This window comes from Suricata suricatta, chromosome 5, assembly GCF_006229205.1.
Source record: "Suricata suricatta isolate VVHF042 chromosome 5, meerkat_22Aug2017_6uvM2_HiC, whole genome shotgun sequence".
NCBI lineage: Eukaryota > Metazoa > Chordata > Mammalia > Carnivora > Herpestidae > Suricata > Suricata suricatta.
Window position 1 is genome coordinate 145,872,067 of NC_043704.1, and position 18,680 is coordinate 145,890,746.

Sequence of the window (18,680 nt, forward strand, 5' to 3'; positions counted from 1 at the left end):
GTTGACAATTTGCACCCAAGTGTCATCACCGAAGAAGGAATATGCTGGGGCAGGGAGGGGACAGACAAGTGTGGGGCTGACCCCACACACAAATCCCAACATAGAAGCTTCACTGAGACTCAGCTACCTCAGCTACATTCACATAACCACACACTGTACATAACGAGCATATAATGAGCTAGTTTACTTTGCCAAGCGGCCGTGTGCAGCAGCCGAGAATGCACATGCGGAAGCCTTCAGCACTGACTAACAGATAATAAGGGCTTACGCATTCTAATTCCTTCCGGAAAGTGTACTTTTTTCACTTGGAGATTAGAAGATCTAATGATGATTACCTCTTCAATGAGTGCTCCCTTAGGATTTTGGCAGGGGCAGTGGGTTCATGAAATCATCTTTGACCTCTTACGTGCCTTCAGCGTGATTCAGAGCTCTGAAAAAGTTTTTCTCTCTCTTTACATCCTCTCCGTCCCTCTTGCCCTCCACCACGTGGAGTGGCCAGACATGAGGCAAGGGCTGGGGGCGAGAGCTGGCACTGCAGTGCCCAGGGGCGGATGGCAATGCAGGTGTGGGAATAGTGCGGGAGGCCCATCCAACAGTCTGCAGGACAGCAGGTTCCCTGAATGAAGGGGGCCCGGCCGGCTGTATCTGCGTGCAAGTGGGAAGGCTCACAGAGACCTCACCAGTTCCAGGCAGGATCTGAATCCACGACTAACACCACTAAATCAGGCTGCCTCTTGCCTTGTGGAAATTCACCAGAAATGCCTATTTTACTCTGCAAGTATTTTGAGATATCTTTAGCATTTCGTACCCTTTTCCATTCATTAGGGCGGAAAAATCAACCACCAACCAAAAAACCAGAACCAACCAAACAAAAACAAACAAATGAACAAAAACCAAATCAATCTTACAGCCATCAGAGTCACTCAGGCAAAAGAGATGTCCTGGAAAAACCAGATCAGGGGACCATAAAAAGGATCCAGACTGCTCCGTTAACTTCAGATCTACTGCTTAATTTTTCGCCAGACCCACTGCTCAATTTCCATCACCCTGGTCCAGAGCCTTTTGTGGTCTGAGCACACGGGTAGGTAACAAGAAACTCCTGAATCTTGCAGTTTGATTTTGTCTTAATCCTGGCATCTGTGACACTGCCTGCACTTCCCCCAGGTCCAGAGACCAGCTCCGAGAAAAAACATCCACCTGAAGGGCCATTTGGATGGGATTTGGTAAATGTTCCTGACCTGTCACGGATCATGCTCTCCGGAGCCTAATTGAAAGAGGCATCTGAGTGAGAGGGAGACTGCTAAGCACATTAGTGGCATTCAGGAGGCTCTGGGTTTCCTGACACAGTGCAGCATCAGAACATAATATGCATCAGAGACTTTCCTCAAGTAGCCTTAATTGCGTTTTGATGTCCTGGTGACTGCGAGGATTATTTTTTAAATCAAATTGGTGCATTAGAATTACATTTAGTTTTAATTAAGTTGATGCATTTGCCAAGCAGTAATGTACTTGGAGAATGGCAACGAGACACCGAGGGAGTCTTATTCTCTCTTACTCTGTCTCAAGGGCTCTCCTTTTCTGATTTTACGGAGGATATGTAAAGGCTTACAGAGTGAAGGACACAGCCACACAAGTTGCAGGCCAACACCCGGATGCAGTCCGGGGTACTGGACATCAGGAACCTTGCTTGTGGCCTTGGGTGCAGAGCCACTGGCTCGCTGGGTGTCTCTGGATGTCACAGCTGTTCCCAAATTTCACAGATACTCAGAATCAAGGGGAATGCTTCAGATTTCCAAGTGGGATCTGACCCCCTTGGCCTGGGGGGAGAGCGGAGCCTGGAATCTCTACTTTAACAATATTCTCCTGGAGGTTCTTCGGGTTTGTAACAAGTGGCTTGACAATCCTCACCAAGGTTTTCTCCTCTGTAAAATACCAATTGCTTTTCTGCTCCGCCCGGCCCTGTGACCACCTGAGCTCTCTGAGGGGAGAACCTGTGAGTTGTTCCCCCAGCGGCCAGTCGATGCTCAGTCACCACATGGGCAGCGGTAGAGATGAAACGAAGTCTGAGAATACTACACAAGAGTTAAAATCAGTTCTAACTTGATTGCAATTGATGCTTTGGAAAAATCAGAGAGAGATGAATTCAGGCCATCCCGTCTCTGGAGGTTCTTATGAATATTAGCTAATGAGGCCAATGGTTTCATTCAGACTCAACCACGGAAAAATCTGAGACTTACTGCTTCCAAGAAAGAGGCTGGTGACTCAAGAATCTAAATCCTTATTTGGGATTACAGAAAAATACATTTTTCTTGGAAGCCCTCTCCCCTCCCCCAAATTTTGGTGTTCGGATACACAGTGAAGTGGAAATTAATTTGTATCTTTCTCAGAATTTAACAGCATTGGAAAAGCAGCTCCCTCTTTCCGTCTCCTGGCTCCCAAGCTTTCTTTTTTTTTCTTTCTTTTTTCCTCTTTTTTGGCCCTTTATGAAATTTGGCCATTATCATATAAATTTGTTTGGGGAGAACTAATAAAAATGAAAATGACTTTGATGTTAGAAGCCAAAATGGTCACTAGAATATGCATCTGAACCGTTCTGTCTTTTATTTACTCCCCATCTTTTATTTCAGAGCCCCTAAGATGTCTTAGAGGCTGTGTTTACTTGGAGTTATTTACATCTGCTGCTTATTTACATGATATATCAGCACAGCAGAGCAGTAAAAATTATTCTTATTGAGTTTTAAAAGGTGTGCTGGTGTGTATAATAAGCAACGGCTCTAAGACCATTTTGCAGCCTCCTGATTTCAAAATCGGTGTGGGTGATGAACGGACCTGGCCACATTGTGAACGGCAGGGTTTACTTCCATCAACAAGCTCAGCACGCGCTACGTTGCTAAGAATGTGTGTGTGTGAGCGTGTGTGTGCATCTGAGTGTGTGAATGGATGTGTATGTGAGTGTGCGTGGGTGTATGAATGCGGCTGTGTTTGTGTACATCTGTGAGTGTGTGGGAGTGTATGTGCCTCAGTAAGTGTAGCACACACATCTACTCACCCACTAGTCCAGAAGGATGACTGAGCACATAGCCTGTGTTCACTCATGAGACAGCGTGTATGATAACGATGCCAGTGCTGATTATAATGAGGTTCTCACTTTGTATTTCAAGTAGCATTTTATCTATTTTATTTATTTTATTTTACTTTATTATATTATCTTATCTTGAGAAAGAGAAAGCACCAGCAGGGGAGAGGGGCAGCAGGAGAGAAAGAGAATCTTAAATCGGCTCCACGCTTGACACAGAGCCCAATGCAGGGCTTGATCCCACGATCCTAGAATCATGACCTGAGCTGAAATCAAGACTCAGATGCTCAACTGACTCAGCCACCCAGGCATTCTGCAAGTAGCACTTTAAAAATCTTTGCTTGTGTACTAAACTATTCATGCATAAAGTGTAATTTTCAAAGCCCCTAAAAAATCTGATAATAAGGGTCATTGGTGGAAATTGTTTAAGACTCTAATTACAGAAGTTGAACTACTATAGAAGCTCATTACCCTCAGACAGAGAGGTGGGGGCGCTCCTTGATGTTACCAGACCTCAAATCTTCAGTGGTAGTTGGGGATCTGTAGCACGATGGCCCCACATCTCTCATGTCGGTGGTAAAATGTAATGCCGACAGGTCAGGCACTGCAGAATCTGCTCATACGATGTGGGACAGAATATCACAGCCTCCTTATTGCTGGCCAATTAGATAAAATCTCCTTGGATGTGCTCAAAGGCCAGAGAGAGCCTTTGAATGTGTTTTTAAAATGATATATCCTTAGGGTTAATGAGGTTCAGAAGACTTGGAAACAAAACATGTGAAAAGATGCAAATTAGGAAGAGCAGTTTATCTAACATACGCTGTGTACCTCGCTTTGTATTGGACACGAAACCCCACCTTTGAGTTACGTTCTCTAGTTACATTCTCAGTCTTCCTTGGGAGGAGACAGCAGAGACCCCCAGAGACTGAATAGTTTGCTCAAGTAGATAACATGAGGAAGGGTCAGAGCCGGAAGGAGGCCCAGGCCTATGTGACTCCCAGGCATTGCTCTTTTTTCTGCCCTGCCACCTTTTCTGTCCTGCTTTCTGCACCTGATGGACAGACAGAGTGTTAGCAAGAGAACTCCAGCAATTTGGGGAAGTAATGGTGGATGGATGTATCAGGGGAGTTTATGGTGCACTGAAACTGTAGCAAAGCAAACCGTGCAAAGCCTCTGCCTTTGGACAGCATTTGGAGACCAGTGATGGGACCACGGTATTTCTGAGAGGGGTCCTCATGCCCGAGAATAAGGGGGGGCATCCCAGCTTCTCCTTTCTGAGGCTTTCTCCCCCATTCAACTGTGCATGTCCAGTAAGGGGTTAGCAGGTTTCTTCCAAATCATCTTAAACCCTTTGATCTCCTTTTCTACAGTTTCTTCTTGACAAATAATATTCATCATGGGTTTGAGACCCATCTCTTCCAGGAAACAGGCCCTGGCTAAGCCCTCTGAGCTTGGTTCGCTTCCTCTTTTATAGTTTTCATTACATTATCGTGTACTTGACGTGCCCACTAACTGCACGTGCCAGGGACCGCTGCCGTTCGTCCATTCATTTGTGACCTATTCATTAAACATCTACTATGTTTCGAGAACTATGCTACGGGGATAGAGAGGTAATCAATCACAGATTTCTAATTTGTTCTCATGGAGTTTACAAGGGAGATAGAGGTTCACCAAATCATTTCAGAAATATAGAAGTACAAGCTGAGGTAAGTGCTTTAAAGGAAAGGAATATGGCGTCATGAAAGCAGGTAGGAGAGGATGGTCAGCCAGAATGGGGGTATCAGGAAACGGTGTACAGAGGACGTGAAGTCTGAGCTGAGACCTGGGAGGGCACACGGGTGTGTGGGTATTGGTCATGGTGCTGGAGGGTGCACGGCAGGAGTGGCGGGGGCAGGTGGTAGTGTGGTCCTTCTGGGGAAGAAAAGAAGCCGGTGCGGAGGGAGCAGAGAGGTGAGGGACAGACCGGTGGTACAAGGCGAAACAGAGAGGTCCCCAGGGATGAGGGTGTGCTGGTCCCGGAGGTCTTTGTAAACACTGTGGTCTTTCCCCAAGGGAAATGGGAGGGCACTGGAGACTGTTAGGCAAAGATGTGTGTGTCGTGAGCAGATAAGGCAGGCATCCTGATGATCTCCTTTTATGAGGGAAGAAGCAGAGGATCGTGTGGCATAACTTTTCCGGGTCTCATGGGGGTCCTACACCTAGTGAGTGGCTTATCTGGGAGTTAAACCCTCATCCAGGGATGCCCACATTTTTTATTCCTTAAGCATTCGGTGAATCCGTGTCGACATATTCATGCTCTCTTCCTCTCTTATTTCTGAAGTCTGAAAAGGAAGCGTCTACTTCTGGAGTATGTATAGAACTGATTGGAATTAACATTATCAAGATCCTACTTTGTACCAGATATTGTTATTTTATTTAATCAGAGGGATCCCATAAGGGAAAGCCTTCTTATCCCTATTTTCAAGATGACAAAACAGAGGTTTGGAAAGTAATAAGTTCTGTTGTTAGAAAGGAGAGGGGTTAGGGTAGAAGTCCATTCTATCTGATTTCCAAGTTGAGATGACCCCTAGTACACCGTACTGTCACTTTAGTGACTTGTCCACCCAAAGTGGATGGGAAGGGTGGGATGGGGAGCCAGACCAGAAACACAGAAAGGTCTGGATTGTTAGCTGTTGGCAGAGAAGCTTTCCCTGTTAACTGAGCAGATGTACGATGGATGCTTGCTCAAGCAACGATTTAACCGTTCAGATCTACGGCTGTTGCCCTGGCTGGCTGGGTCTTCTTTGACCTCAAGCTTACACTCGAAACCTTCCTTGTGTCTTCATCTCTATTTGTCCTCCGTCCTGAGGAGAACACCTGCGTTCACCCCTGCATTAGAACGCAGGCAGATAAGAATGATACTTTGTTCAAAGGAATTTTTCCTCTACCTTATGGTTTAAGGAGAAAAGCATAATTCACAAAGCCCCAGTTCATTCAAGGAAGGATTCCAAATCCCCAAAACATTGCTGTACACATTCTGAGTCAAGTGCCTGGCTTTTAAAATGGGAATATACAATCTTTTGGTAAAAAAAAAAAAAAAGAAAAAACAAGAAAAAAAGGAAGTATGATTTCTCACTCCAATCTTGCAGCCTATGTAATGCAGGCATTTCACTCTTGGGAATGAAGAGTCCTGTTTGCTGCAAAGCAGGCTGCAAATGTTTGATTCGTGACCAGACGACTTGACTTTTAATGACCTGCAACTGTCTAAAATAAGCACACAAATTTATGACCTACCACCAGGCAGCTAGACGCCATTTCTCAGTCCCCTAATAATATCCTATATTTCTCTGGAATTGGTTTTTTTTTTTTCATCTGATGGCTTCACAATACTCTTCTAGAATAAAATGGTGGGATTGACACAATAGGAAGTTATTACAGTTTAAGTCCTGGATATCCAAATGACAATCTCAAGGATATGCTACACGTATTTATTGCAAAGTGAATGTATATCACCCTCGTCTTCATCAGCAGACAGTTGACTGTGAACGGCCAGCTGAAGGCAAGGCAGCTTTCCAGCCATGACCCCCCACCCCCTCCCCCGGGGCAGCCTCTAACCTCTAGGACTCGTTATACCTCTGCAAGACGGCGCCTCATTTGGGAAATGCCATCACCTCTTCCTGCACTGATGCCTGACCCTTTGGGTGCATTTACAGCCCCAGCCAGTGAGTTCAGCACAGCGATTCTTAATCAGTGACAGAGAAAACTCAGATTGCAAGAGCCTGATTGTCTAAACCAATCTAAGGCACCAGGTTTCAGGCCCCAAACTCTCCAGAAAGGCCCAAGAATCACTCGGAAGAAGATGGCAAATGAATACTGAGGCCACGCTGACCCTGGGTGTGAGCCTGACGCCGGCAGGGCATCCACGTCAGCTGTGGGGTCTTGCTGGATGGCTGGCGGCTGAGCTGGGGAGCTGAATCTCACAGCATGTGGCACCTGGGAAATGGGGGGCTAACCAGAGCCTTGTTGGTAGCGCTTTCCTTATATGGGGCTTTGGGTAAAGTGAAAAAGGAGAGTCTGATCTTGGGAAACTGCACTCAGGCACACGTGGGGGGCACCCTACCTGGGCAATGGCAGCCTGAGGAGGAGGGAGCCCAAAGAGCTCCAGGGTGGAAAGACCACCCCGTCCGGGAAGCCATGTGACGGCAGTGAATGGTAACTGGTGAGTTGGCCTCCAAGTGGACACGTGGAGTCCCCTCCAAATGGAGGCCAGCTCTCTACTGTGCGGACATAGTTTTCAGCACTACCTTGGCTCCTTGTCCTCTTCAGAAGAGGAAGCAACCCATCTCTAAGGGAACAGCTGGCTAGACAAACAGCACCGTCTCTCCTGCTCTTGGATGAAAAGGCTGACCAAACCCTTCCGTTTTGGGGGTTGTGAATAAAGTAGTGAAGGGTTTTCTTTGCAAGAAGTCAGTAAACACCTCATTATGAAACCTGTAGTAACCACCAGATACTGAGGGTTTGCTCCCCTGTGCTCTATGCTTTCTGAGCATTATTCATTTTATCTCAAAAATAACTCAGGGTGAAGGGGGCATTGTTACTCTTATAAATAAGGAGAGCAGAGCAGTGAGATGTTTATAAATTGCTTAAGGTCACGCAACAAGTAGGACGCGAACACGGCACTGACTCCCGCTTCATGACCCCTGAAACACGAGCAACATAAACCAGTCAGGAGAATGTTCCAGATGTCACGAGGGGCCCCCAAACCCACCTTCTCCTCCCCGGAGTTTCGCCATGAAGTGGGAGGGATCGTGACACAAAAGCCCAGCTCAGGGTGTGCGGGGGCAGCGGGGGGTAGTTGACAATCCCCCCCCAGGTTCCACACATGGTTCTAGTATGATCCTTCAATCTCTGTTCATTTGGGCGTTACATATATGTCTTTTTTCCCCCATTAGACCCCACAGGATGCCACTCAGGCTTCACCATAAAACCCAGTTCTGTCGATGATGCACTAAACCATGCTTCTTCACGTGTGGTCCCAGATCAGTTGCTCAGAACCACCTACGGACCAGGATGCAAATTCTCAAGCCCTCCCCCGTGCCCCCCACCAGACCTGCAGAATCAGAAACTGGTACGCTGTCTGCTAAACCGCACAGCAAGTCACTGGCTGACCGACGACATGTGAGAAATCACTGCTCTACACCATGAGGAGGCAGCGCTAAGTGGATTCTTTTTTTCACAGGAAAAAGTGTTGGCTTTACATTTTCTTTTTCTTTTTTTAAAAAAAATTTATTTTACCTCATTTCCAAATCTTCATTCTCCTGTGGTACAAATTTGTACAAGGCAACATAGGTGTTCATCTGTAAAGGTTCTTTGGAAAGAGATCCCTGAAAGAGAAAATTGAAAAAACAAAATGAGAGAAGGAAGGAGGAAGAAACAGAGAAGGAAGAAAGAAACCAGAAAAGGAATACGTGAATGCAACACAATTCCAGCATGTGGAATAATATCTAGCCATTATTAAAGGCTTTGTTTCAACCAGAGGTCTATTTTAAATTTCTTAGCTAAGTTTGTTTTCACTAGTCTGAAATAACTATGAATTTCTTCAAATAAATTCTTCCTTTGCTATAGTTGTTCCCGAGGGAGGGGTGACAGGCTTGGCCTGAAGAATGGGAATATTGGGCCTATATAAATAGGGACATGTGAAGAGTAGTAAACAACTTTCACTTCCTAAAATTGACTTTTTATCAATGAGCCTAAAATTTGGTCACTAGCCTATCGAAGGGACTAAGGCATATTCATCTGGGAATTAGTTCATGCATGTTGTGAAAAAAGCATGGCTTTCGGCATCACCTTGATTTAGTTGATATCACAGGACCAGTATCTCCTGACTATGAAACCTTGCAATAATGGTAATAGAAGCTACCCTTCTGCCTATTTCCTGTGTGTGCCAGGCATTACAGCACATGCCTTAGCAGACCTGAACCTCCCAACTGCCTCCAACTGTTGTCCTCAACTTAGGGATGATACACGAGCCTTACAAGTGGTATATAAATATTACCCATTATTATGATCCAAATGAATATCAATGCTATATATACTTTATAATATATATAATATAGGCAATAAACACAAACTATACCATATGTAAATATAATTGTATATTATTGCATAACAATACACAACATATATAATATATACGCATATAATTTTACGTATTATCTATGTGCCTATAATATGTGCATGTTATATATATGCATATTGTATATGTGCATTTTATATTGTATATCTAATATACAATTGTAAAATACATTTAAATACATAATAATATGATTGCACAATATATATCAGACATAAAAGTTATACACAACTGATTCACTCTGCATCCAAAGCTCAAGTACCTTATGCTATATATTTCTGTCCTAGTCTATCCTATTCTAATTAAATAACAAGTAAATATATTATATATAAATGAACATAAAGTATAATAAGTAGGTGCTTCTATACTATATAATATGGTCATAATATTTTATTTGTAATTGCGTATGTAATTTGTAGTTGTAATATGTAATTGCGCAATTTACGTATTCTATAGTATATATCAACTTGTATATAGCGTATACAATGGATACAAAAAGTATACAACACAATATTTAATCCTTTCTACTTCTGACGCACTGTGATAGCTCTGTTCAGTGATCTGATCGGTTTTATACTATCTGTATCATACAGATACAGGCCCATTATGCTACATTGTTGTCTTCCGTTCTATTGCACACTCTGTTCTGAGATCTACTAACCTGATTTCATAACCTACGTGGGTGGTGACCTGCGACGTGATCTAAGGACTCTGCCTAGTCTGCTTTCTCTGACATCTGTGAAAATTAATTAAGGGAAACCTCACTAAAATGCAGTCAGGAGACTGGGCAGGGGGAACCCTTAAGACCTATTTGCTCGAATTCAATTTAGATCTAACCTGAAGAGAGGGACCCTGCTGTGACTACCGCTTCAGCTACCGCTCTGGCTGCAGGAGGAAGGCCGGGAACAGCCCAGCCAATGAGAGACAGGCTCAGCTCAGCCAGTGACAAGCTACTACTATACTAATTGTTCCCACTTTCCAACAGTGGACTGACTTCTTGTTAAGAGCCACCCAGCTTCCCCCTTTCCTCAGGAAAGAGCAGTTCTCTACTTTGTTGGGTGGGATTGCCTGAGGTTTTGTCATAGCTAGCTCGTCCTGCACTGGGGTTTTCTGCTTTTTCTGAGTAAACCCTTATATATGGTTTTTGGTAAAATAATTTTTAAGGTTGACGCAGACATAAATACCTGGTGGTTTAAGTTCTTTGCTTGGTCTCTGAAATCATCAGTGCCGTTTTCTGGATAAGTAAACACTGAAGGAGACAAGAAAAAGCAGGTGCTTTGTGAATGCTTTGGAGACATGCTTTGAAGATGTGGTTTTATGTATTCCCTGCTGCATAGCCTCTGCGTTACTTCTCCCTGCCTCGTCCTCCTTCTCAGTGTCATCTTCCACACGACACTCCCCCCGCCTCCCCCGTGGCCTCTGCACGCCCTCGTCTGCACCCCTGCACATGCCAGCTAGCAAGTGTGCTCCTGAACTTGGCAATTGCTTGTTCACAACTCGGCCTCTCGGGTGGCAGTGCTCTTCCTTCATCTTTGAAACAAAGTCATTCATCTCTGTCAAATGTATCAAAATCATTTGTTAAAGGAATGGTGGGTGAGGTATGGTCTAATTGCCTTTGAATTGCCTTTTCAAAACACCAGATTCTTCTATCTGTTCTCAATATTTTGATTGCAGTTTCCTGATATCTGTATTCTATTTTGCACATTAAAGTTTTAGTTTTAAACTTCAACATATCTCCTCCATGTCTTATTGTCAATGCCTTGGGACTATTATTTGGAAGAAGCAAATAAATAGTTTGTTCTGAAAATGTACTTTTCTTCCTTTCTCATTTAAGCAGCCTCTCTGCGGTCTTTAATAAAGAACAGAGCTTCCCCAAATGGACAGGAGTTGTCACTGCTCACAGGCACAGCTGTGGGAGGTACTTGGTGGGTCCTTGGGGTGGGGGGCTCCCCCACCTTAGCTAGTTGGGTCTGCCAGATTTTCCCCAGTGATACAGCATGATGGCCTTGTTCTCACCACGTGTATCTGCCTCAAACAAGAACGTGACACACGTTTCCAAGTTTGTACAATGGAATTTTGGTGTCTAGATGTAGCCACCAGTTAGGCGACTTAGTATTTAAAAATAACACATTGTTTCTGTTCGGTCTCCCTTCAGATTATTAAAAATATATCAGTAAAGGAAGAGAAGCACACTGCAGAGAGCTCCACGACCTACTCACATCTCCACCGACCTTCAAATGAACTTGACAATTGTGGTGCAGAAAACATGCTTCAGAATAAACATAGTGATGCTTAGTGAACATCTATTCTCCGCAGTTCACAGTTTCAGAGCCTGTGCAAGAAATTCTAGGATTCCTTCAATGCCTCAGCATAAAGCTGCAGTCATTGGAGGAACTTTGGTTTGTAGGTAAGTGGAAATGGTCCTCTGGACCTTGTCTGCCTTAATATCTGGTTACTGATTTCACAGATGACCACTATTCAAAGAATATGTCCATTAAATAGGCATATTAAGTTTTTTTTAAAAATGTTTATTTTTTAGAGAGAGAGAGTGTGTTTGATTGGTTTTGAGGTCAGTATTAAACTAGCCTCATAAAAGAAGTTAGAGAAAGTGGCAGTCCCTCCCTGCAACTTTTTGTTTTCTTGAAAGAGCTTACATAATCTGGAAATTCTTCTCCATTCCTTAACGGTTTGGTTGAGTTTACTTATAAAGTTGTCTGGGACTGGTATTTTCAGTGTACAAAATTTAAAATATTGATTCAGTTTCTATCATGATCAGCAGCCAATTCAAGTTCTCAAGTTTTCTATTCCTTCCTTGGTCAGACTTTAGTCACTGATACGTTTCTTGGTACGTACCCATTCAATACTGATTGGCGTGGGGGTAGGGGTGCCCGGGTGGCTTAGTCAGTTAAGCATCGGACTCTTGGTTTCGGCTCAGGTCATGATCTTTCAGCGTTGTGGGTTTGAGCCCTGCATCAGGCTCTGTGCTGGCAGTGTGGAACCCGCTTGGGATTCCCTCTCTCTTTCTCTTTCTCTCTCTCTCCCTCTCTCTGCTCTCCCTCACATTGTCTCCGTCTCCCGCAAAACAAACAAACTTAAAAAAAAATATCCGCATGAAGTTGGTCGTGAGAGTCTTTTGCTTTCAATCTCTGTCATGTTCATCATTTTTTATTATTGTGTTTTGCTTTGTCACTCTCTTTTATTCTTAAAAAACTGTGATTGTAAGTTTTATTCATCTCTTTTAAGGACCATTCTTAAAATTGATTGGCCTATCTCTGTGATTTGATAATTTCTCCTCTTACCACCTTTTTATCATCTTCATACTGCTTTTTGAAGGTTTATTCTATATCTTTTTTTCTGACTTAACTATGATGCTTAGGTTATTGCTTTCTAGCCTTCTTATTTTTATTTATTATTTATTTTTATTTTATTATTTTTAAAAAATTTTTAAAGGAGGGAGAGAGAGAGAAAGAGAGAGATGGAGCGGGAGGGATAGAATCGTAAGCAGGTTCCATGGTCAATGCACAGTCTGGTGTAGAGCTTCGTCTCATGAGACCAGACTGAGATCATGACCTCAACTGAAATCAAGAGTTGGATCCTTAACCAACTGAGTCACTCAGGCACTCCAGCCTTTTTGTTTTTTAATAGAATACTTTCAATGCTAAATATTCTAGTCATAATTTAGCTACATCTCACAAATTTTGACATGGAGAATTTTTATTATGACTTAGTTTTAAATATATTCCAATTTTCATTATAAATTCTCTTATGACATGTGAGCTTTTTGAAAGTATGTTTTAAATTATGGGTTCTCCTATATCTTTTGACTACTGGTTCCTATCTCATCTGCATGATAGTCAGAAAGGTATATCCTATATAATACTAATCATGTAAAAATTTATGAAGCTCGCTTTATGGTCTGCAGGTAATCAATTTTATAATTGTTCTGGGTGTCCTTAAAAAGAATGTGAATTTTCCATTAGATGGAGTGCCCTTTTTAAGTTAATTAGGATCGTCAAATGTGTCTTCAGATCCTCTAAATCCTGCATCTTTTTATGCATCTGCTTTGCCATGATGTGAGGGGCATGTTAAAACCTCTCACTATGAAGGGGAATGTCAATTTCCCTAATATTTCTGTCAGTTGCTCCTTAAGTTCCTATCATTGAAGGTTATATAACAAGTAGACATAAGGTTAGAACTTATACCTTCTGGTGAAATATACATGACCATGTAATGATAACTTTTTTCTTTAATAATGTATTTTTGGTCTTAAAGTCTATTTCTCCCATCCAAGTACTAACCAGACCTGACCCTGCTTAGCTTCCAAGATCAGACGAGATCAGGAGCGTTCAGGGAGTTATGGATGTGGACAAAGTCCATTTTTCCATACCTTAATACAGCTATACAACCTTCTGCCTGTGGGAACTTTTACACATAGATGTGGTTTTTTATATTTATTTATTGTTTATTTATTTAAAGGCTTATTTATTTATTTTTGAGAGAGAGAAATAGTACCAAGCAGGCCATGCTGTCAGCACAGAGGCTGATGACGGGTTTGAACCTATGAGCTGTGAGATCATGACCTGAGCTGAAATCAAGAGTTGGACACTAACCGACTGAGCCACCAAGACACCCCTTATTTTTTTTACTTTTAAACTTTCTATATCCTTATGTTTTAAGTTGTTCTAAACAGCATTTAAATAACCCAGCATGTCAAACTGTTTCATCTAGGGTTTAATTGATTTAAATTAATTTTGATTACTGATAAATTTGGATTCTTTTCTAGCATTTTATTTTGTATTTTCTATTGTCTCCAATATTGTATGATTTTTCTCTGTCCCCCCCCTTTTAGTTTACAAGGTTAAATCTATTTTTTTATTCTTAAAATTTTAAATGTTTTTTTATTTATTTTTTAGACAGAGAGAGACAGAGAATGAGCAGGGAGGGGCAGAGAGAGAAGGAGACCAGAATCAGAAGCAGGCTCCAGGCTCTGAGCTGTCAGCACAGAGCCCTACGCAGGGCTCGAACCCACTAACGTGAGATCATGACCTGAGCCGAAGTTGGAGGCTTAACCAACTGAGCCACCCAGGTGTCTCAATCTATTTTTTAATCTTCTAGTGTCTACCCTCAAAATTTTATGAGGTATATTGAACTTAACACAATCTAAAGTCAAATAGTATCTTTAGTTTCCTTCCAATTCATACAAGGATATTTGAATGCCCATTTCTCACTGAGATGTCTAGTATTTCAGTTAATGTTTTATTAACAATTTTTTGCTAACATTTATCATCTTTTCATGTAGCCAGTGTTCCCTTGGCTCTTTCTTTGTGCTTTATTCCTTGCTTCTCAGTCCCTCCTTTGAGGTCACATTTTCCTCTCTGAAGTTCGTCATCCTGAAATTTCTTGAGTTGATCTTTCTTCATGGCACTGTAGATACAATGTTTGTCTGATTATGTATTGGTTCTTTCTAAAATTTTTAATGTTTCTTTTTGAGAGAGAGACAGAGACAGAGACAGGGATAGAGTGTAAATGGGGGGAGGGGCAGACAGAGAGGGAGACACAGAATCCGAAGCAGGCTCCAGGCTCCGAGCTGTCAGCACAGAACCTGACAGGGGGCTCGAATTCACAAACCGTGAGATCATGACCTGAGCCGAAGTCCGGTGCTTAACCAACTGAGCTCCCCAGGTGCCCCTGAATATATATTGTTGGAAGACAGTTTTGTTTTTGCTCCGTTTATAATTTTATGTTAAGAGTTACTTTTCCCCCCAGGTAATTGAAGGCACTGTTCTACTGTTATTTGGTTCCACTCTTTCTTACTAGAAAGAGCTGTCCAGCTTGTTTTCATTCCTTTGCAGGTGATCTTTCAGTCTGTATTTAATGTTTTCTTTCATCTTTGAAATTCTGCAGTTTTGCTAGGATGGTCTAAGTATACATTTTTGAATTTGAGGAATGGTATCTTTAGTCAATTTGGAAACATATTAGCCAATATCTTCTTGAGTATTGTCTCTCTCCCATTCTCTCTTATGTACATTTAAAGTATCAATTAGATGTACGGGACTTCCTTGCTTATCTTCTGTGTCTCTTTTACTGTCGTAAATTCTATCACTTGTCTCCCTGGCTATGCTCTAAGCAATTTCTTTGGCTGTATATTCCATGGCACTAATTCTCTCCTCAGCTTTTTCCAATATGCTAGTAAATCCAACAAGCAAATTTATCTCTCTCTCTTTTTTAATTTTTAAAAGTTCTGTTTGGTCTTACTTCTTTGTTATATGTTTATTTGATAATTCCAACATATACAATCTCTGGTGTCTGCTCATAAAAAAGCCTGTTTCAGCTAACTCTTACTGATGGTGGCTCATTTTCACATGTACTTGGTATATTTAAATTCTGAAATTATGGAAATTTCAATTCTGGAAATTTCTGAGGTCTGGTTTTAATTCTCTTCCTCTAGAGGCCATTTGTTTACTTCTGCCAAATGTCTGGTGCAAGTGGGCATTTTAAATAAATGCCCTGGGCCACTTTAAATAAATTAAACTAAAATTTTACATCATTCTACTTTGTCTATAAAGGTAATATGAATTTAGGCCCTAAACCCGAGTAACAACAATTTCCTCCTTTGCTTCCTTTTTTCCTTCCTTCCTGCTCCTCCCCCATTTCTTTTTATTCTTCACCACCTGAGTTAAGGCCAATATATCATTTTTCTTTACTAAATTCCTCTGCAGGGCTTTCTTTTCCCCTCCTGCGGCTAAAGGTACTCATCTGGGGTATCAGCATTTTCCCAAAGGGCCTCTTATCAAACCTATTACTCTGCCTGCTCATCGGTTTGGTTCTCTATTGACCATATGTGGGGCATGGGGCTTTTTCTTCTTCAATCTGAGGCTCCAGGGATGTGCAGAGTAAACACAGGTCCTCACCTGCTTATGTCTCTGGATTCATGCTTTATTGCCATTTCCACACGCTACCGAATTGCCTTATTTTGCTCCCAGGCCAGCCATGCATTAACTAGAACTTTCTTTTAAATTCTTTTCCCCAGCAGTCTTAGGTGTGTGCTAAAGTAGTAACAATTTCTCTAGCCCAGTCCTCCACATAGCTGGAAATAGTCCTCTGTGCTTTTAAACAGACCTTAACCTGCTCTAGATACTAGACCTCTAGATTCGAGGGTGTCTGCCAAAGAAGTCATTAAAATAGTTGCTTCATTTTCTGGATGACAAGTCAAAATCTGAGATGTGAAACCAATGCACGTCAGGGGCACCTGCGGGGGCTCAGTTGGTTAAGTATCTGACTCTTGATTTTAGCTTGGGTCATGATCTCACAGTTTGTGAGATGGAGCCCCACATTGGGCTCTGCGCTGACAGAGAGGAGCCTGCTTGGGATTCTCTCTGCCCTTCCCCTGCTCACGCTCCTCTCTCTTTCAAAATAAATAATTAAACATTAAAAAATTATTAAAAAACCTCCCAAACAAACAAAAACTGCAGTGCAGGTTAAAGGCAGGATAAATTTTCCGAACCCGAGTTTGCCTTTTTTCCTTTCTGGGTAAAATTTCTTTGCTTTAGTGAAAAGTAAGGTATCATCGGGTTTCATGATATCCTCCAGTGTATGTGATTAACCCAGTTTTTTGAAAGAATGTTTCTAGGAATTTGTCTTGCTTATGTTCTGTTCCCTCTGCTTCTCTTCCAAGAAAGTTCTAATCACATGGAGTCACACCGAAATGCAGTTATTGAAGGCAGCCAGTGACATCATTATTTGGCAGTATCTGAGCTGAAATGGACAGCCTGGATTTTACTCCTCCCTCCGCTCATCAGATTGCTTCCAGTGGTGTTTCTGGCCAAAGGTGAAGACCAACAACTTCTATATTTCTGGTGCATCCACAAGTGGTGTTGAAAACAACAACCAGAAACAAACAGCCAGACCTTCCCGGAATCTTCCATGAGAGAGAAAACAGAGATTCCTTATGCTTCATAAGGAAGAGAGGGGTATGAACAGTAACTCTCTTCCAAGGTGCCTTTGGGAATCTTCCTCAAGGATTTTGACATGACTCTTGGCTGGCAGAAATAATGTGTATTTTGTAGAACGTACATGAGACGTGTCACGCAGAACAGCTTGTGACCAGAAGCCCAGTGCTCTTTCTGAAAAGCCAGCTCCCTCCTTGCCACAACCGTGGGGAGGCCAGGAGCAGCCTGGACGCACAAGCAGTCTGTTTTCTCTGTGTTGTTTCCCAAATTGCATGGATAGGGGATTAAATCCAATCAAGGGGAAATGTTTTGAGGCAAAACTGCTGCATAATTAATCCCTCTACCTTCCAAGGGCACATTGTAAAGAAAGCTATTGGTGATCAAAAGAATAGTTCACAGATTGCTAAAGCTTTTTAGAGGTTTATTGCTTGCTAAATTCTTTCCCTAGATTTCTTTGAATAAGGCTCTGAAAATGCCTCTTAACAGAAAAGAAATGGCAAATATTCAACTGTGTCTTTCAGTGTACAACTCTGTGCCTCAGTTTCCTTATCTATTCAGTGTGTGTGTGCGTGTGTGTGCGTGCGTGTGCATGTGTGTGTGTATTATGTGTGTTGGTGGGGAGAGAGTTGAACTAAATGACTTCTTATCCTGCTTCTTTAATTTTAATAAGATTCACATGCAAATTCTGATTCTGCAGCTCTGGAAATGGCCTGAGGTTCTGCATTTCTAACAGTTTCTCAACTGATTCCAAGGCTGTTGGTCCACGGGCCACACTTGAGAGCAGCGGGACCCTTGGCTGCACGTCTGACACAAGATGACTTCATGGTGAGCTTATTAAGAGCAAACATGCTTCATTTGGATGATTCTTAAAAGTATCTCCTCACATTATAAAACCCTGTTGAAGACCACTTTTTGAGTATTCTTCAGGACAGATTGAGAGCTTAACTACCGAGGAATGGTGAATGGGTGAGCAAAAGCATCATTAACGCTGGCCAGGATGCCTGAGGCAGGAGGTAAGTGGTGGCTACATGCTGGGAACAACTGTGGAGAGCAGAAAATAAGATTTCCCAGCAGACTGGCGATGTGACTGGCTAAGAGGGCAGAGAGAAGTCTGATGCCAAAAGTCTGGACCTGATCACCTAGCAGAACGGAGTTCATATTTACTGAGCAGAGACAACTAAGAGCCAGTTGGTGTGGCTGGGGTGGGTGAGGGAATCAAGAGTCTACGTCGATTCCACATTCAAGATGGCCGCGTTCAGTGGGCGATAAGCCCCTGGGGGCAGCAAAGAGGCCTGAAGTTTCAGAGCCATCACTGTATGCAATAGTTATTTACATTTGTTATTTCATCTAATGACCACAACATCTTAGGGATTCGGTATAATCATTATCTTCATTTCTGAGATGAGGGGATGGGGCAGAGAGGCTAGGCCCCTTCTTGGAGGCCACATGGCCGCTCTGGGAAGTCCAGTGGTCAGCCCCAGAGCAAGGAGGGGCTGAGGACCGAATACATCTGGTGCAGTTAGTGATAAGCAGACCATCAGCA

General features: G+C 42.6%; 1 protein-coding gene across 1 annotated transcript in view; it reads right to left on the reverse strand.

Annotated features, from left to right (window-relative positions):
• Positions 1–18,680, reverse strand: part of STAC (SH3 and cysteine rich domain) — a 136,581-nt gene that overhangs the window by 14,954 nt on the left and 102,947 nt on the right. The window contains exons 7-8 of the mRNA XM_029940867.1: positions 10,373–10,437; positions 8,351–8,439 (exon numbers count right to left, since the gene is read on the reverse strand). Of these exons, the coding sequence (XP_029796727.1) occupies positions 8,351–8,439; positions 10,373–10,437 (154 nt within the window). The remainder of the gene's footprint in view (positions 1–8,350; positions 8,440–10,372; positions 10,438–18,680) is intronic.